Source organism: Drosophila virilis, chromosome 3, assembly GCF_030788295.1.
Source record: "Drosophila virilis strain 15010-1051.87 chromosome 3, Dvir_AGI_RSII-ME, whole genome shotgun sequence".
Lineage (NCBI taxonomy): Eukaryota > Metazoa > Arthropoda > Insecta > Diptera > Drosophilidae > Drosophila > Drosophila virilis.
Window position 1 is genome coordinate 431,790 of NC_091545.1, and position 20,652 is coordinate 452,441.

Below are 20,652 nucleotides of genomic sequence, written 5' to 3' on the forward strand. Positions count from 1 at the left end.
ATAAAGCAAAATTGTCATGTGTTTTTCAATATATCTCCCAAAGTTTTTCGCAAACATCCCCAAATACAAAGGCGAACGAAAAGAAAAATAGAAAATTAAATCTCGTTGACCTTTAGCTGAATTTCAAGTTTAAATTTCTATACAACATTTGTCATACACCAATAATGCAAAATTGTCATGTGTTTTTCAACGCATTTCCTAAAGTTTTTTCCCAACATATATGAAAAGTCCAAATCCAATTGAGCTTTAGCTGAATTTCAAATTGTTGCCATTGAAAACATCTATACAACACTTATCATACACCAAAAGCGAAATTGTCATGTGTTTTCCAACACTCGAAATCTGTCAAGTTCAAGAGAGCGTCGCTTGACAATAACTGGATAGAAACGGAAGCGGATACGAGCTTGTCACATCTTCAGCTCGTATGTGTCGCCCAAAAAAAATTGTGGAGATGAGTTTTGCGCTCGAAGCACTTTATAATTTTATTGTAGAAACTTATAAACACCCAATAAACAGCTAATGTGATTTTTTTATTCAAAGTGCGTTTGGATAAATACCAAATAAATAATAAAAATAATAATGAAAACGTTTGTTAGATGACTGAAATTCACAAACGCAGTTAAAATAAAAGTAAAAGTGATAACATCTTTGATAAGGTCGATAGGAAATGTGTTGGTAAAGCTGACTAAACCGTCTGTGGTCGGTAATAAAAAAAGGTTGATTAGATTGGAAAACGCCTTGTAATCAGTTTATTTTTTGGTTGTACTCGTGGGTTGCTTGGTTCATTTACAAACTCTTTCATTTTTCTGCCTTTAATCCATTTAATTAATGTAATTTGACAGCATTTACTTTTAGCCCGTTCAGTTAGTTTAATTTGTCAGCATTGTTATTTCATTGAATATTTATTATGTATCTGCTCAATTTGATTTATAATTAAATTATTACCGCTGAAAATTCAATTACAGCTGCGGAGCAATCTTGAGTCAATTATCAGCTTGTTTAAAGAGTATTCATACTAACGGAAAGGATATTTTATGTGTTATTTCTATTGTTAATAAAACCAAATAGTTTTGTTATTCTTTATTTTACTTTTTTCTTTTTTTTGTCCAAATATAATTTTGAATTAATTAATTTTACTCAGAAAAAGGAAAATCAATACTTGTACTCGATAAGATATACTCGTTAAATATATCTTATTTAGCTTACAATAAATGTATATATTAAATATTTCCGAATTCCGATCAAATTTTAAGTCATATTTGAAAATTTTTTGATTTAATTAATTTTATTTAGATATAAGAAAATCAAATATCGTCCATACTTAGCTCACCTCGCACTTGACTTGCGATTGCTTTGTGATCCATTTGTTCAGATTTGAGTATATATTTCAGATTATTCCAGATATAGTTTATAGTATTTAAAGCTCGTTTTTGCCGTTACGAATACAAAAATTTTTTTTAGCAACAAAATAATTGGGCGAATGTACTGGATCGTCTTTGCACAACAAGGTGTATGAGTAATATTCGAGTTTTTTGTATTATTAATGCGTTCTGTTTTTTTTTTTCGCCAAAAGAAAAAAGAATAACAAAGGGGAAAATATTATGATTATTGTTGTTTCTGCCAGAGCACAAGCAAGTCATTTAGAATGAGGCACATACTACTCTATATTATAATTAAATTAATTTTGAATGGATTTCTGTTGAGCTCACGCCTCACGCATTTTGATTGCAAATAATTACACGCGAGTCGGATCTAATTGAGGTGAAAGTGCCAGCCATGGGTGGGTAGGCCGAAGGGAGCACTGGGTCGGGTCACTATCTGATTCAGCTTCAACTTTCTGTCCATCTGTAAGAGGGTGTGTGGGTGTCTGTGGCCATGTATTGTGAGTGAAAAGAATACAATTCTTTGCCTCTGCTTTAAGGGCTTTGACTAATCAACTCATCATAAAGAAGAGACTTCTATTTGGGTTTTATTAATTTATAGACTTTAATTTAATAAAAAGTCTCAATTATTTTATCTCATTAATTATGAGCGCTTACTAAATTTTTTTTTGATTTGTTTTTCTGCTCCTAGTAATTTTAAGACTTACTTAAATTAATTCTAAGTGTAAAACTCTTCGTTACAAATCGTTAAAAAAATTTCCCTTCGTCCGCGTCTGTTATTGACATATATAATGCATGCAAGACATGTAAGACGTATATTATGCATGCAAGACATGTAAGACATGTAAAACTTGGATAGTAACTTAATCCATGGATGTTATATGTTTCCACAACTCATAATTTTTTCTTCATGAGACAAGAGTGAATGGAAATTTTAAACTCTGCTGATAGGGTGCCCGGGGGGGGGGGGGGGGTTGATTTTTAAGCGGGTGACATAACAGACTCAGCTGTCGGGTGCCTGGGTGCAGGCTGCATGTAGTCGGACATGCGAGATGTCGCGTATTACAAGGACACAACATATTCACAAGGCTCGCCAATACAAATCAAATTCAAATTAACTGGTAGTCAACTCCTTAACATGCACATGTGCTCATATAAAATTTTAGAATTTTGATAATACCGAAAAAAATAGATAACTGGCTTTGCTCTGGCGAAATACGTTTGCAAGGGACACGCAATTTCACGGCACGCCAACTGGGAATCAGATTGGTGTCACTGATACCGTTAAACCGATTAAAAGATAGCGCACGGGTGGTAAGTTGTTGTTAGCTGAGGGCACGTACTGCGACTCCGCCGGACTCACTAGCATGTGCTGTTCACAAGCGCGTCGACTTCGCAACTGAGCTAAAAACGAACCGAACCGAATCAAAGCGAAAGCGAAGCGAACCGACTCGCCGAAGCATGTGGGCGCCATTGGCAGCAGCTTCGGGTTGTGAGGCAACGGTACTTCGGTTCATTTTCATTCATTCATTGCCGAGGCAACAACATTGCAGCTCATCATCGGCTTGTTTTGTTTTTGTTTTTATAACGTACTTCTTTAAAATGTATGCTCTCGCTTTGCATTGCATACCATTGCATACTCTCTTTCTCTTTTTTTTTTGTTATGTCCCCCTCTCTGACCCACGAGGTTTGTTACAGCGGCAAAGCGGGCTGGAGGAGTGCTTGTAACAACGCGTTCACGTGATAAATACTTATTGTTTTTTTTTTTGTGCATTGGTTGAGCAAGAATTAAAGCTTGATAATTTTTTTTACTGGCTGAATTTTATTGCTGCTTAATAAATTTGTATGAACTTTTTAAATGCCATTTGCCTTAATAATTAAATAAAAAATATACCGAACTCGCAAATAAAAAATGGTCGTAGATAAAACCAAATTCTAATTATTTTTATATTTTGAGGGGAGTATGATCTGCTCCACGGTTATTATATCAACATATGTATATAATTTATTTTTTTACGACGCACATCACACCCTGCATGTAGCTAAGACTCATAAGCAATCCCAAGCCAGGAGATGCCTTCCACTGACCTTGTCGCCCGCAACCGCGAAACATAGCAACAAAACCCCTTGACACAAGAGCAAAGAGTACATTATGCAAGCGAAATTATTTATCTCGCTTCAACTCGATGCTCTCCCATGCTCTGGCGGCCATGTGGCGAATGTGCGGAACAAAACAAAATGTCGGAAAACACTTTGTTTCTGCTGTTGGCAGCAACGCTCGTCGGCAGAGGGCGCAAATGCGGCGAAAGTGTAAATCTTTTTTGGAGTCTATTGAAAGAAGAGAATAGCAAAGAGCAAATGGTACGTAACGGTTTATTCAACAATTTTGCGTTTTATATAGCTATTTATTAAATTGTTATGTAAATTAAAGCAACATGGCGTATGCGTGGTAAAGTAAAAGCCTGTTGTAAATATGAATAGAAAAAATTTTGATTTATTTTAATTATTCAGTGAAAGCTTTCAACTCATTTATCTAGCTAAGATTGAATTCTTTAATTTCCGTGCTTAGTCTTCTTTATCTTCTTATCTTTGCTTCGTGCCACTGGAGTTCACTGAACTTGACTCGGCATGTTGCAAAGAACTTTTAAATTAATGTTAATTACGAAAAACTCGGGAGAACAACGAAAATAAAATTAGAAAACATTCGTGTTGGTCTGGGGGGATTTCCCAATGCAGTTTCAACATGCTCTGCAGGGAAAGAGGACAAAAAGCCATTACGAGTGGTCAAAAGGTGAAAACGGAAAAAGTGTAATCAGCTGTTGGCTTACTTAGTCAGCAACTAAGTAGGAGGCGTGGCTAACGACGGGGAGCTTAGACAGGATTTTTTCGCATTTATAACGCTTTTCACTTAAATGTTAAAGGAAACTTGTGACGATCCTAAAGAAAATTTAGAAGGAAAAATAGTATCATGCTGTCTTTTGTGTTCTATTTTTTTATTCATTCCGATTTGTAAACAATCAATGAAAACAATCCCGATTTTGAAAACAAAAACGTGATGGAACCCCTTGATTTTTGGTCGATTTTGGTCAAAATTTAGATTTTTATTTTTTTGATGCCAATCGATAGTACTGATCCTTACGAGCTCAAAATGGTATAAAATTTTAAAATCTGACATTATTTGGCCGAGATATGCCAAAAAATCATCAAAACATTTAGATTTAAAAAACGAATCGGTTTTTCATCAATCATTTATTTCAACCTATCGATTTTTAATTTCTTCGATTGCCAATTGATAGTAGGGATCCGTACGAGTTTAAAAAGGTATAACTTTTTAAAATCAGACGATATTTACCGGTGATATTTAAAAGAAATCATCGAAAAAGTTTTGTTTTTTGAACCGACCCAGATTTTGAAAAAAAAAACGTGATTTTTTGTCAATTTTGGTCAAAATTTAGATTTTTATTTTTTTGATGCCAATCGATAGTACCGATCCTTACGAGCTCAAAATGGTATAAAATTTAAAAATCTGACATTATTTGGCCGAGATATGCCAAAAAATCATCAAAAAAGGTAGGTTTCAAAAACGAATCGGTTTTTGGTCAATCATTTATTTTAACCTATCGATTTTTAATTTCTTCGATTGCCAATTGATAGTAGGGATCCGTACGAGCTTAAAAAGGTATAACTTTTTAAAATCAGACGATATTTACCGGTGATATTCAAAAGAAATCATAGAAAAAGTTTTGATTTTTGAACCGACCCAGATTTTGAAAAAAAAAACGTGATGTAACCCCTTGATTTTTGGTCAATTTTGGTCAAAATTTATATTTTTATTTTTTTGATGCCAATCGATAGTACTGATCCTTACGAGCTCAAAATGGTATAAAATTTTAAAATCTGACATTATTTGGCCGAGATATGCCAAAAAATCATCAAAACATTTAGATTTAAAAAACGAATCGGTTTTTCATCAATCATTTATTTCAACCTATCGATTTTTAATTTCTTCGATTGCCAATTGATAGTAGGGATCCGTACGAGTTTAAAAAGGTATAACTTTTTAAAATCAGACGATATTTACCGGTGATATTTAAAAGAAATCATCGAAAAAGTTTTGATTTTTTAACCTACCCACATTAAAAAAAAAAAGTGATGTAACCCCTTGATTTTTGGTCGATTTTGGTCAAAATTTAGATTTTTATTTTTTTGATGCCAATCGATAGTACTGATCCTTACGAGCTCAAAATGGTATAAAATTTTAAAATCTGACATTATTTGGCCGAGATATGCCAAAAAATCATCAAAACATTTAGATTTAAAAATCGAATCGGTTTTTAATCAATCATTTATTTCAACCTATCGATTTTTAATTTCTTCGATTGCCAATTGATAGTAGGGATCCGTACGAGTTTAAAAAGGTATAACTTTTTAAAATCAGACGATATTTACCGGTGATATTCAAAAGAAATCATCGAAAAAGTTTTGATTTTTGAACCGACCCAGATTTTGAAAAAAAAAACGTGATGTAACCCCTTGATTTTTGGTCGATTTTGGTCAAAATTTATATTTTTATTTTTTTAAATTTATATTTTTATTTTTTATGCCAATCGATAGTACTGATCCTTACGAGCTCAAAATGGTATACAATTTTAAAATCTGACATTATTTGGCCGAGATATGCCAAAAAATCATCAAAAAAGGTAGATTTAAAAAACGAATCGGTTTTTTATCAATCATTTATTTCAACCTATCGATTTTTAATTTCTTCGATTGCCAATTGATAGTAGGGATCCGTACGAGTTTAAAAAGGTATAACTTTTTAAAATCAGACGATATTTACCGGTGATATTAAAAAGAAATCATCGAAAAAGTTTTGTTTTTTGAACCGACCCAGATTTTGAAAAAAAAACGTGATGTAACCCCTTGATTTTTGGTCAATTTTGGTCAAAATTTAGATTTTTATTTTGTTGATGCCAATGGATACGAGCTCAAAATGGTATAAAATTTAAAAATCTGACATAATTTGGCCGAGATATGCCAAAAATCATCAAAACATTTAGATTTAAAAAGCGAATCTGTTTTTGGTCACTCATTTATTTCAACCTATCGATTTTTAATATCTTCGATTGCCAATTGATAGTAGGGATCCGTACGAGTTTAAAAAGGTATGACTTTTGAAAATCAGACGATATTTACCGGTGATATTTAAATGAAATCATCGAAAAAGTTTTGATTTTTGAACCGACCCAGATTTTGAAAAAAAAAACGTGATGTAACCCCTTGATTTTTGGTCGATTTTGGTCAAAATTTATATTTTTATTTTTATTTTTTTAAATTTATATTTTTATTTTTTATGCCAATCTATAGTACTGATCCTTACGAGCTCAAAATGGTATAAAATTTCAAAATCTGACGTTATTTGGCCGAGATATGTCAAAAACTCATCAAAAAAGGTAGATTTTAAAAGCGAATCGGTTTTTGGTCAATCATTTATTTTAACCTATCGATTTTTAATTTCTTCGATTGCCAATTGATAGTAGGGATCCGTACGAGCTTAAAAAGGTATAACATTTTAAAATCAGACGATATTTACCGGTGATATTTAAAAGAAATCATCGAAAAAGTTTTGATTTTTGAACCGACCCAATTTTGAAAAAAAAACGTGATGTAACCCCTTGATTTTTGGTCAATTTTGGTCAAAATTTAGATTTTTATTTTTTTGATGCCAATCGATAGTACTGATCCTTACCAGCTCTAAATGGTATAAAATTTAAAAATCTGACATTATTTGGCCGAGATATGCCAAAAAATCATCAAAAAAGGTAGATTTTAAAAACGAATCGGTTTTTGGTCAATCATTTATTTTAACCTATCGATTTTCAATTTCTTCGATAGCCACATAATAATAGGGATCCGTACGAGTTTAAAAAGGTATAACTTTTTAAAATCAGACGATATTTACCGGTGATATTCAAAAGAAATCATAGAAAAAGTTTTGATTTTTGAACCGACCCAGATTTTGAAAAAAAAACGTGATGTAACCCCTTGATTTTTGGTCGATTTTGGTCAAAATTTATATTTTTATTTTTTTGATGCCAATCGATAGTACTGATCCTTACGAGATCAAAATGGTATAAAATTTCAAAATCTGACATTGTTTGGCCGAGATATGCCAAAAAATCATCAAAAAAGGTAGGTTTCAAAAACGAATCGGTTTTTGGTCAATCATTTATTTTAACCTATCGATTTTTAATTTCTTCGATAGCCAAATAATAGTAGGGATCCGTACGAGTTTAAAAAGGTATAACTTTTTAAAATTAGACTATATTTACCGGTGATATTTAAAAGAAATCATCGAAAAAGTTTTGATTTTTGAACCAACCCAGATTTTGAAAAATAAGTGATGTAACCCCTTGATTTTTGGTCGATTTTGGTCAAAATTTAGATTTTTATTTTTTTGATGCCAATCGATAGTACTGATCCTTACGAGCTCAAAATGGTATAAAATTTTAAAATCTGACATTATTTGGCCGAGATATGCCAAAAAATCATCAAAACATTTAGATTTAAAAAACGAATCGGTTTTTCATCAATCATTTATTTCAACCTATCGATTTTTAATTTCTTCGATTGCCAATTGATAGTAGGGATCCGTACGAGTTTAAAAAGGTATAACTTTTTAAAATCAGACGATATTTACCGGTGATATTTAAAAGAAATCATCGAAAAAGTTTTGTTTTTTGAACCGACCCAGATTTTGAAAAAAAAAACGTGATTTTTTGTCAATTTTGGTCAAAATTTAGATTTTTATTTTTTTGATGCCAATCGATAGTACCGATCCTTACGAGCTCAAAATGGTATAAAATTTAAAAATCTGACATTATTTGGCCGAGATATGCCAAAAATTCATCAAAAAAGGTAGATTTCAAAAACGAATCTGTTTTTGGTCACTCATTTATTTCAACCTATCGATTTTTAATATCTTCGATTGCCAATTGATAGTAGGGATCCGTACGAGTTTAAAAAGGTATAACTTTTTAAAATCAGACGATATTTACCGGTGATATTTAAAAGAAATCATCGAAAAAGTTTTGATTTTTTAACCTACCCACATTAAAAAAAAAAAGTGATGTAACCCCTTGATTTTTGGTCGATTTTGGTCAAAATTTAGATTTTTATTTTTTTGATGCCAATCGATAGTACTGATCCTTACGAGCTCAAAATGGTATAAAATTTAAAAATCTGACATTATTTGGCCGAGATATGCCAAAAAATCATCAAAACATTTAGATTTAAAAAACGAATCGGTTTTTAATCAATCATTTATTTTAACCTATCGATTTTTAATTTCTTTGATAGCCAAATAATAGTAGGGATCCGTACGAGTTTAAAAAGGTATAACTTTTTAAAATCAGACGATATTTACCGGTGATATTCAAAAGAAATCATCGAAAAAGTTTTGTTTTTTGAACCGACCCAGATTTTGAAAAAAAAAAAACGTGATGTAACCCCTTGATTTTTGGTCGATTTTGGTCAAAATTTATATTTTTATTTTTTTAAATTTATATTTTTATTTTTTATGCCAATCTATAGTACTGATCCTTACGAGCTCAAAATGGTATAAAATTTCAAAATCTGACGTTATTTGGCCGAGATATGTCAAAAACTCATCAAAAAAGGTAGATTTTAAAAGCGAATCGGTTTTTGGTCAATCATTTATTTTAACCTATCGATTTTTAATTTCTTCGATTGCCAATTGATAGTAGGGATCCGTACGAGTTTAAAAAGGTATAACATTTTAAAATCAGACGATATTTACCGGTGATATTTAAAAGAAATCATCGAAAAAGTTTTGATTTTTGAACCGACCCAATTTTGAAAAAAAAACGTGATGTAACCCCTTGATTTTTGGTCAATTTTGGTCAAAATTTAGATTTTTATTTTTTTGATGCCAATCGATAGTACTGATCCTTACGAGCTCTAAATGGTATAAAATTTAAAAATCTGACATTATTTGGCCGAGATATGCCAAAAAATCATCAAAAAAGGTAGATTTTAAAAACGAATCGGTTTTTGGTCAATCATTTATTTTAACCTATCGATTTTCAATTTCTTCGATAGCCACATAATAATAGGGATCCGTACGAGTTTAAAAAGGTATAACTTTTTAAAATCAGACGATATTTACCGGTGATATTCAAAAGAAATCATAGAAAAAGTTTTGATTTTTGAACCGACCCAGATTTTGAAAAAAAAACGTGATGTAACCCCTTGATTTTTGGTCAATTTTGGTCAAAATTTAGATTTTTATTTTTTTGATGCCAATCGATAGTACTGATCCTTACGAGCTCAAAATGGTATAAAATTTCAAAATCTGACATTAATTGGCCGAGATATGCCAAAAAATCATCAAAAAAGGTAGATTTTAAAAATGAATCGGTTTTTGGTCAATCATTTATTTCAACCTATCGATTTTTAATATCTTCGATTGCCAATTGATAGTAGGGATCCGTACGAGTTTAAAAAGGTATAACTTTTTAAAATCAGACGATATTTACCGGTGATATTTAAAAGAAATCATCGAAAAAGTTTTGATTTTTGAACCGACCCAGATTTTGAAAAAAAAGTGATGTAACCCCTTGAATTTTGGTCAATTTTGGTCAAAATTTAGATTTTAATTTTTTTGATGCCAATCGATAGTACTGATCCTTACGAGCTCAAAATGGTATAAAATTTCAAAATCTGACATTATTTGGCCGAGATATGCCAAAAAATCATCAAAAAAGGTAGATTTTAAAAACGAATCGGTTTTTGGTCAATCATTTATTTTAACCTGTCGATTTTTAATTTCTTCGATTGCCAATTGATAGTAGGGATCCGTACGAGTTTAAAAAGGTATAACTTTTTAAAATCAGACGATATTTACCGGTGATATTAAAAAGAAATCATCGAAAAAGTTTTGATATTTGAACCGACCCAGATTTTGAAAAAAAAGTGATGTAACCCCTTGATTTTTGTTCGATTTTGGTCAAAATTTAGATTTTTATTTTTTTGATGCCAATCGATATTACTGATCCTTACGAGCTCAGAATGGTATAAAATTTCAAAATCTGACATTATTTGGCCGAGATATGCCAAAAAATCATCAAAAAAGGTAGATTTTAAAAACGAATCGGTTTTTGGTCAATCATTTATTTTAACCTATCGATTTTTAATTTCTTCGATTGCCAATTGATAGTAGGGATCCGTACGAGTTTAAAAAGGTATAACTTTTTAAAATCAGACTATATTTACCGGTGATATTCAAAAGAAATCATCGAAAAAGTTTTGACTTTTTAACCGACCCAGATTTTGAAAAGAAAACGTGATGTAACCCCTTGATTTTTGGTCGACTTTGGTCAAAATTTAGATTTTTATTTTTTTGATGCCAATCGATATTACTGATCCTTACGAGATCAAAGTGGTATAAAATTTTAAAATCTGACATTATTTGGCCGAGATATGCCAAAAAATCATCAAAAAAGGTAGATTTTAAAAACGAATCGGTTTTTTGTCAATCATTTATTTCAACCTATCGATTTTTAATTTCTTCGATTGCAAATTGATAGTAGGGATCCGTACGAGTTTAAAAAGGTATAACTTTTTAAAATCAGACGATATTTACCGGTGATATTTAGAAGAAATCATCGAAAGAGTTTTGATTTTTGAACCTACCTAGATTTTGAAAAAAAAACGTGATTTTTGGTCGATTTTGGTCAAAATTTAGATTATTATTTTTCTGATGCCAATCGATAGTACTGATCCTTACGAGCTCAAAATGGAATAAAATTTCAAAATCTGACATTATTTGGCCGAAATATGCCAAAAAATCATCAAAAAAGGTAGATTTTAAAAACGAATCGGTTTTTGGTCAATCATTTATTTTAACCTGTCGATTTTTAATTTCTTCGATTGCCAATTGATAGTAGGGATCCGTACGAGTTTAAAAAGGTATAACTTTTTAAAATCAGACGATATTTACCGGTGATATTTAAAAGAAATCATCGAAAAAGTTTTGATTTTCGAACCAACGCAGATTTTGAAAAAAAAACGTGATGTAACCCCTTGATTTTTGGTCGATTTTGGTCAAAATTTAGATTTTTATGTTTTTGATGCCAATCGATAGTACTGATCCTTACGAGCTCAAAATGGTATAAAATTTCAAAATCTGACATTATTTGTCCGAGATATGCCAAAAAATGATCAAAAAAGGTACATTTTAAAAACGAACTGGTTTTTGGTCAATCATTTATTTCAACCTATCCATTTTTAATTTCTTCGATTGCCAATTGATAGTAGGGATCCGCACGAGCTTAAAAAGGTATAACTTTTTAAAATCAGACGATATATACCGGTGATATTCAAAAGAAATCATCGAAAAAGTGTTGACTTTTTAACCGACCCAGATTTTGAAAAAAAAAACGTGATGTAACCCCTTGATTTTAGGTCGATTTTGGTCAAAATTTAGATTTTTATTTTTTTGATGCCAATCGATAGTACTGGTCCTTACGAGCTCAAAATGGTATACAATTTAAAAATCTGACATTATTTGGCCGAGATATGCCAAAAAATCATCAAAAAAGGTAGATTTTAAAAACGAATCGGTTTTTTGTCAATCATTTATTTCAACCTATCGATTTTTAATTTCTTCGATTGCAAATTGATAGTAGGGATCCGTACGAGTTTAAAAAGGTATAACTTTTTAAAATCAGACGATATTTACCGGTGATATTTAGAAGAAATCATCGAAAGAGTTTTGATTTTTGAACCTACCTAGATTTTGAAAAAAAACGTGATTTTTGGTCGATTTTGGTCAAAATTTAGATTATTATTTTTCTGATGCCAATCGATAGTACTGATCCTTACGAGCTCAAAATGGAATAAAATTTCAAAATCTGACATTATTTGGCCGAAATATGCCAAAAAATCATCAAAAAAGGTAGATTTTAAAAACGAATCGGTTTTTGGTCAATCATTTATTTTAACCTATCGATTTTCAATTTCTTCGATAGCCACATAATAATAGGGATCCGTACGAGTTTAAAAAGGTATAACTTTTTAAAATCAGACGATATTTACCGGTGATATTCAAAAGAAATCATAGAAAAAGTTTTGATTTTTGAACCGACCCAGATTTTGAAAAAAAAACGTGATGTAACCCCTTGATTTTTGGTCAATTTTGGTCAAAATTTAGATTTTTATTTTTTTGATGCCAATCGATAGTACTGATCCTTACGAGCTCAAAATGGTATAAAATTTCAAAATCTGACATTAATTGGCCGAGATATGCCAAAAAATCATCAAAAAAGGTAGATTTTAAAAATGAATCGGTTTTTGGTCAATCATTTATTTCAACCTATCGATTTTTAATATCTTCGATTGCCAATTGATAGTAGGGATCCGTACGAGTTTAAAAAGGTATAACTTTTTAAAATCAGACGATATTTACCGGTGATATTTAAAAGAAATCATCGAAAAAGTTTTGATTTTTGAACCGACCCAGATTTTGAAAAAAAAGTGATGTAACCCCTTGAATTTTGGTCAATTTTGGTCAAAATTTAGATTTTAATTTTTTTGATGCCAATCGATAGTACTGATCCTTACGAGCTCAAAATGGTATAAAATTTCAAAATCTGACATTATTTGGCCGAGATATGCCAAAAAATCATCAAAAAAGGTAGATTTTAAAAACGAATCGGTTTTTGGTCAATCATTTATTTTAACCTGTCGATTTTTAATTTCTTCGATTGCCAATTGATAGTAGGGATCCGTACGAGTTTAAAAAGGTATAACTTTTTAAAATCAGACGATATTTACCGGTGATATTAAAAAGAAATCATCGAAAAAGTTTTGATATTTGAACCGACCCAGATTTTGAAAAAAAAGTGATGTAACCCCTTGATTTTTGTTCGATTTTGGTCAAAATTTAGATTTTTATTTTTTTGATGCCAATCGATATTACTGATCCTTACGAGCTCAGAATGGTATAAAATTTCAAAATCTGACATTATTTGGCCGAGATATGCCAAAAAATCATCAAAAAAGGTAGATTTTAAAAACGAATCGGTTTTTGGTCAATCATTTATTTTAACCTATCGATTTTTAATTTCTTCGATTGCCAATTGATAGTAGGGATCCGTACGAGTTTAAAAAGGTATAACTTTTTAAAATCAGACTATATTTACCGGTGATATTCAAAAGAAATCATCGAAAAAGTTTTGACTTTTTAACCGACCCAGATTTTGAAAAGAAAACGTGATGTAACCCCTTGATTTTTGGTCGACTTTGGTCAAAATTTAGATTTTTATTTTTTTGATGCCAATCGATATTACTGATCCTTACGAGATCAAAGTGGTATAAAATTTTAAAATCTGACATTATTTGGCCGAGATATGCCAAAAAATCATCAAAAAAGGTAGATTTTAAAAACGAATCGGTTTTTTGTCAATCATTTATTTCAACCTATCGATTTTTAATTTCTTCGATTGCAAATTGATAGTAGGGATCCGTACGAGTTTAAAAAGGTATAACTTTTTAAAATCAGACGATATTTACCGGTGATATTTAGAAGAAATCATCGAAAGAGTTTTGATTTTTGAACCTACCTAGATTTTGAAAAAAAACGTGATTTTTGGTCGATTTTGGTCAAAATTTAGATTATTATTTTTCTGATGCCAATCGATAGTACTGATCCTTACGAGCTCAAAATGGAATAAAATTTCAAAATCTGACATTATTTGGCCGAAATATGCCAAAAAATCATCAAAAAAGGTAGATTTTAAAAACGAATCGGTTTTTGGTCAATCATTTATTTTAACCTGTCGATTTTTAATTTCTTCGATTGCCAATTGATAGTAGGGATCCGTACGAGTTTAAAAAGGTATAACTTTTTAAAATCAGACGATATTTACCGGTGATATTTAAAAGAAATCATCGAAAAAGTTTTGATTTTCGAACCAACGCAGATTTTGAAAAAAAAACGTGATGTAACCCCTTGATTTTTGGTCGATTTTGGTCAAAATTTAGATTTTTATGTTTTTGATGCCAATCGATAGTACTGATCCTTACGAGCTCAAAATGGTATAAAATTTCAAAATCTGACATTATTTGTCCGAGATATGCCAAAAAATGATCAAAAAAGGTACATTTTAAAAACGAACTGGTTTTTGGTCAATCATTTATTTCAACCTATCCATTTTTAATTTCTTCGATTGCCAATTGATAGTAGGGATCCGCACGAGCTTAAAAAGGTATAACTTTTTAAAATCAGACGATATATACCGGTGATATTCAAAAGAAATCATCGAAAAAGTGTTGACTTTTTAACCGACCCAGATTTTGAAAAAAAAAACGTGATGTAACCCCTTGATTTTAGGTCGATTTTGGTCAAAATTTAGATTTTTATTTTTTTGATGCCAATCGATAGTACTGGTCCTTACGAGCTCAAAATGGTATACAATTTAAAAATCTGACATTATTTGGCCGAGATATGCCAAAAAATCATCAAAAAAGGTAGATTTTAAAAACGAATCGGTTTTTGGTCAATCATTTATTTCAACCTATCCATTTTTAATTTCTTCGATTGTCAATTGATAGTAGGGATCCGTACGAGTTTAAAAAGGTATAACTTTTTAAAACCAGACGATATTTACCGGTGATATTTAAAAGAAATCATCGAAAAAGTTTTGATTTTCGAACCAACGCAGATTTTGAAAAAAAAAACGTGATGTAACCCCTTGATTTTTGGTCGATTTTGGTCAAAATTTAGATTTTTATTTTTTTGATGCCAATCGATAGTACTGGTCCTTACGAGCTCAAAATGGTATACAATTTAAAAATCTGACATTATTTGGCCGAGATATGCCAAAAAATCATCAAAAAAGGTAGATTTTAAAAACGAATCGGTTTTTGGTCAATCATTTATTTCAACCTATCGATTTTTAATTTCTTCGATTATCAATTGATAGTAGGGATCCGTACGAGTTTAAAAAGGTATAACTTTTTAAAATCAGACGATATTTACCGGTGATATTTAAAAGAAATCATCGAAAAAGTTTTGATTTTCGAACCAACGCAGATTTTGAAAAAAAAACGTGATGTAACCCCTTGATTTTTGGTCGATTTTGGTCAAAATTTAGATTTTTATGTTTTTGATGCCAATCGATAGTACTGATCCTTACGAGCTCGAAATGGTATAAAATTTCAAAATCGGACATTATTTGGCCGAGATATGCCAAAAAATCATCAAAAAAGGTAGATTTTAAAAACGAATCGGTTTTTGGTCAATCATTTATTTCAACCTATCGATTTTTAATTTCTTCGATTGTCAATTGATAGTAGGGATCCGTACGAGTTTAAAAAGGTATAACTTTTTAAAATCAGACGATATTTACCGGTGATATTTAAAAGAAATCATCGAAAAAGTTTTGATTTTTGAACCGACCCAGATTTTGAAAAAAAACGTGATGTAACCCCTTGAATTTTGGTCAATTTTGGTCAAAATTTAGATTTTAATTTTTTTGATGCCAATCGATAGTACTGATCCTTACAAGCTCAAAATGGTATAAAATTTCAAAATCTGACATTATTTGGCCGAGATATGCCAAAAAATCATCAAAAAAGGTAGATTTTAAAAACGAATCGGTTTTTGGTCAATCATTTATTTTAACCTATCGATTTTTAATTTCTTCGATTGCCAATTGATAGTAGGGATCCGTACGAGTTTAAAAAGGTATAACTTTTTAAAATCAGACTATATTTACCGGTGATATTCAAAAGAAATCATCGAAAAAGTTTTGACTTTTTAACCGGCCCAGATTTTGAAAAGAAAACGTGATGTAACCCCTTGATTTTTGGTCGACTTTGGTCAAAATTTAGATTTTTATTTTTTTGATGCCAATCGATATTACTGATCCTTACGAGATCAAAGTGGTATAAAATTTTAAAATCTGACATTATTTGGCCGAGATATGCCAAAAAATCATCAAAAAAGGTAGATTTCAAAATCGAATCGGTTTTTAGTCAATCATTTATTTCAACCTATCGATTTTTAATTTCTTCGTTTGCCAATTGATAGAAGGGATCCATACGAGTTCAAAAAGGTATAACTTTTTAAAATCAGACGATATTAACCGGTGATATTTAAAAGAAATCATCGAAAAAGTTTTGATTTTTGAACCTACCTAGATTTTGAAAAAAAACGTGATTTTTGGTCGATTTTGGTCAAAATTTAGATTATTATTTTTTTGATGCCAATCGATAGTACTGATCCTTACGAGCTCAAAATGGAATAAAATTTCAAAATCTGACATTATTTGGCCGAAATATGCCAAAAAATCATCAAAAAAGGTAGATTTTAAAAACGAATCGGTTTTTGGTCAATCATTTCTTTTAACCTGTCGATTTTTAATTTCTTCGATTGCCAATTGATAGTAGGGATCCGTACGAGTTTAAAAAGGTATAACTTTTTAAAATCAGACGATATTTACCGGTGATATTAAAAAGAAATCATCGAAAAAGTTTTGATTTTTGAACCGACCCAGATTTTGAAAAAAAAGTGATGTAACCCCTTGATTTTTGTTCGATTTTGGTCAAAATTTAGATTTTTATTTTTTTGATGCCAATCGATATTACTGATCCTTACGAGCTCAAAATGGTATAAAATTTCAAAATCTGACATTATTTGTCCGAGATATGCCAAAAAATGATCAAAAAAGGTACATTTTAAAAACGAACTGGTTTTTGGTCAATCATTTATTTTAACCTATCCATTTTTAATTTCTTCGATTGCCAATTGATAGTAGGGATCCGCACGAGCTTAAAAAGGTATAACTTTTTAAAATCAGACGATATATACCGGTGATATTCAAAAGAAATCATCGAAAAAGTGTTGACTTTTTAACCGACCCAGATTTTGAAAAAAAAAAACGTGATGTAACCCCTTGATTTTAGGTCGATTTTGGTCAAAATTTAGATTTTTATTTTTTTGATGCCAATCGATAGTACTGGTCCTTACGAGCTCAAAATGGTATACAATTTAAAAATCTGACATTATTTGGCCGAGATATGCCAAAAAATCATCAAAAAAGGTAGATTTTAAAAACGAATCGGTTTTTGGTCAATCATTTATTTCAACCTATCGATTTTTAATTTCTTCGATTGCCAATTGATAGTAGGGATCCGTACGAGTTTAAAAGAGTATAACTTTTTAAAATCAGACGATATTTACCGGTGATATTCAAAGGAAATCATCGAAAAAGTTTTGATTTTTGAACCTACCTAGATTTTGAAAAAAAAACGTGATTTTTGGTCGATTTTGGTCAAAATTTAGATTATTATTTTTTTGATGCCAATCGATAGTACTGATCCTTACGAGCTCAAAATGGAATAAAATTTCAAAATCTGACATTATTTGGCCGAAATATGCCAAAAAATCATCAAAAAAGGTAGATTTCAAAATCGAATCGGTTTTTGGTCAATCATTTATTTCAACCTATCGATTTTTAATATCTTTGATTGCCAATTGATAGTAGGGATCCGTACGAGTTTAAAAAGGTATAACTTTTTAAAATCAGACGATATTTACCGGTGATATTTAAAAGAAATCATCGAAAAAGTTTTGATTTTTGAACCGACCCAGATTTTGAAAAAAAACGTGATGTAACCCCTTGATTTTTGGTCGATTTTGGTCAAAATTTAGATTTTTATTTTTTTGATGCCAATCGATAGTACTGATCCTTACGAGCTCAAAATGGTATAAAATTTCGAAATCTGGCATTATTTGGCCGAGATATGCCAAGAAATCATCAAAAGAGGTAGATTTTAAAAACGAATCGGTTTTTGGTCAATCATTTTGTATAGTTGCAAGCTTTTTTGCAACCAATTAATTCTAACTGCTTGTGCAGCGAAATTCAAACACTTAGATTAGTTTTCAAATGGATTTATTTGCCGCGCAGGGCACTTATTAGAATTTATAAGTTTTAAATTGTTGCTTGGCAGCCAACTCGAATTAGTTGTGCCTAGGTTGCGATCAAAACGAAAGACTGACTGGTTATGACAATATGTAAAGCGAATCGAAACGAAACTCCAATAAGACGCTCGCCGGTTAGAGCGAAGGGCAGCAATGCAAGCAAAGCAATTCAGAAGGAGAGTGGACAGCAGCTTACAAAGAGCGCGCAAAAAAACTATTTGCTCTTAGGCTGTAATTATGATTGTTATTTTCTGCTGTTGGATGATGTCCGCAGCCGTCGGTGTTATCTCTGCTGTTACTTGACCAAACATTCTCCCCCCGTTGGAAGGCAAGGGCTTTCAACATCATCCTGTTTGGGCAGCAAACACAGCTTTCGTACAGCTCTACGTATGACTCCAGTCGCAGTTTGAAGCACAGCAACTCTGGATACCCCATCAGATCCAGAGATCAGCTCTTGCACTCTGGCGAGTGGCCACTTCAGCGGCGGTAGATTCTCATCCTTTACAAGGACAACATCGTTAATGGAGAGTCCAGGCTGAGGAGTGCGCCATTTGGAGCGCTGTTGAAGAAGCGTCAAATACTCTTCGCGCCAACGGGCCCAGAATACTTGTTGGAGATATGTGACGCGCTGAAAATAATTAAGCCGATTGAAGTTAAGCTGCCTTAGATCGGGCTCAATGTATGATGAAGATGGCGCTGTACCCAGGAAGTGTGCGGGTGTCAAGACGTCAAGATCACCTGGATGCTGCAGCGAATCGAAATCCAAAATGGAAGAGCAAACAGATCGATAAAAGTGGTGCTTAGCAGTCTTCACAGCGGCTTCCCATAGTCCACCAAAGTGCGGAGAGCGAGGAGGGATGAACAACCATTCAATTGATTCGGTTAGGCAAAACTCGTTAACGGCCTTGACATGCTCGTCTCTCAGGAACAGGCGGTTCAGATCTGCTAGTTCGTTCTTGGCACCTACGAAGTTTGTCGCATTGTCAGACCAGATCCTTGAAGGTCGAGAGCGAGTCAGGATGAAACGTTTTAGGGCGTTTAGAAACGATGTTGTGGACAAGTCCTTTACAAGCTCTAAGTGCACCGCCTTTGTAGCGAAGCATATGAACAGACTGATATAGCATTTCACTGGTGGCCTGTTGCGCACTTCGTTCTTGTAGTAAAATGGTCCACAGTAATCAACGCCAGTGACCATAAAGGGATACGATGTATTAAGACGATCAGCTGGTAGGTCTGCCATTATATGCTCGGCCAATCGTGGCTTGGCACGAAAACAGATTATGCATTTGGCAACAATACTGGAGACTGTTTTTCGACCGCCAATGGGCCAGTACTGGAGCCGAATCGAAGACAATAAAGCGCGAGGTCCAGCGTGTAAGTTTCGTTTATGAAAGTAAACTATGATTGCTCGCGTCACAGGATGCTGACGGGGCAATATAATCGGATGTCGCGCTGAGAAGTCCAACGACGAGTTTTTCAGCCGTCCACCGATGCGAAGTAGGCCGAAGTCGTCAAGGAATGGTGCAAGAGAGGCCATTGAGCTAGACGGTTTGACATGCCTTCCTTCCTTCAATGCCTTGTAGTCATCGCTGAGAGTAGCCATTTGCACTGACCGCAGCAACCAATGTGTGCCATGATGCAAGTGGTCAACGGTTAGTTCAGCTCCTCGGATTCGATTTACAAATTTGTAAACATAAGCAAAGACCCGCTGCAGCTTGGAAAACGAATTGATGAACTTGCAACCAATCGAGAGATCCGGTTGCGCTGCAGTTCCGAGGAGTACCTTGTGTCGAAGTTCTGGTAAGGATTCGACAGGTACACAGGAGGCAGGCCACTCTTCCTTTCCCTTACTGAGAAAACTCGGACCATGGGCCCATAATGGAGACCGGAAGAGCTCACTAGGCAGCGCTCCTCGTGAAATTATATCCGCCGGGTTTAATTCGGTGGGAATATGATGCCATTCCATTCCAGTGGTGAGCTCTTGGATGGCTGCGACTCGGTTGGCAACGAAAACATTGAATTTCGAAGCATCATTGCGAATCCAAGCCAAAGTCACGGCAGAGTCTGACCAACAGTAATACCGACAGTCGAACACTTTCATTTGGCATATTTCGCTGAGAAGTTGAGCCAGTAATGCAGCTCCGCAGAGTTCCAGCTTTGGTACCGTGATGGTTTTCACAGGCGCGACACGCGATTTGGAGCATAAGAGACGCACGCTGGTGTTGCCATTGCACTTTGAGACTGTATAGACGCATGCTCCAT

General features: G+C 32.7%; 1 protein-coding gene across 9 annotated transcripts in view; it reads right to left on the bottom strand.

The window, feature by feature from the left end:
- Positions 1–20,652, bottom strand: part of Eip63F-1 (Ecdysone-induced protein 63F 1) — a 100,314-nt gene that overhangs the window by 13,211 nt on the left and 66,451 nt on the right. Inside the window, exons 1-2 of one of the 9 annotated variants that reach the window (XM_015168247.3) lie at positions 2,563–2,767; positions 1,322–1,550 (exon numbers count right to left, since the gene is read on the bottom strand). The exons of 6 other annotated variants lie outside the window; for them this stretch is intronic. In XM_015168247.3, the coding sequence (XP_015023733.1) occupies positions 1,322–1,364 (43 nt within the window). In that variant the 5' untranslated portion in view covers positions 1,365–1,550; positions 2,563–2,767. Of the gene's footprint in view, positions 1–1,321; positions 1,551–2,562; positions 2,768–20,652 lie in introns of those variants that run through there. 2 more of the 9 variants (XM_015168248.3, XM_032435592.2) reach the window with 2 other exon arrangements.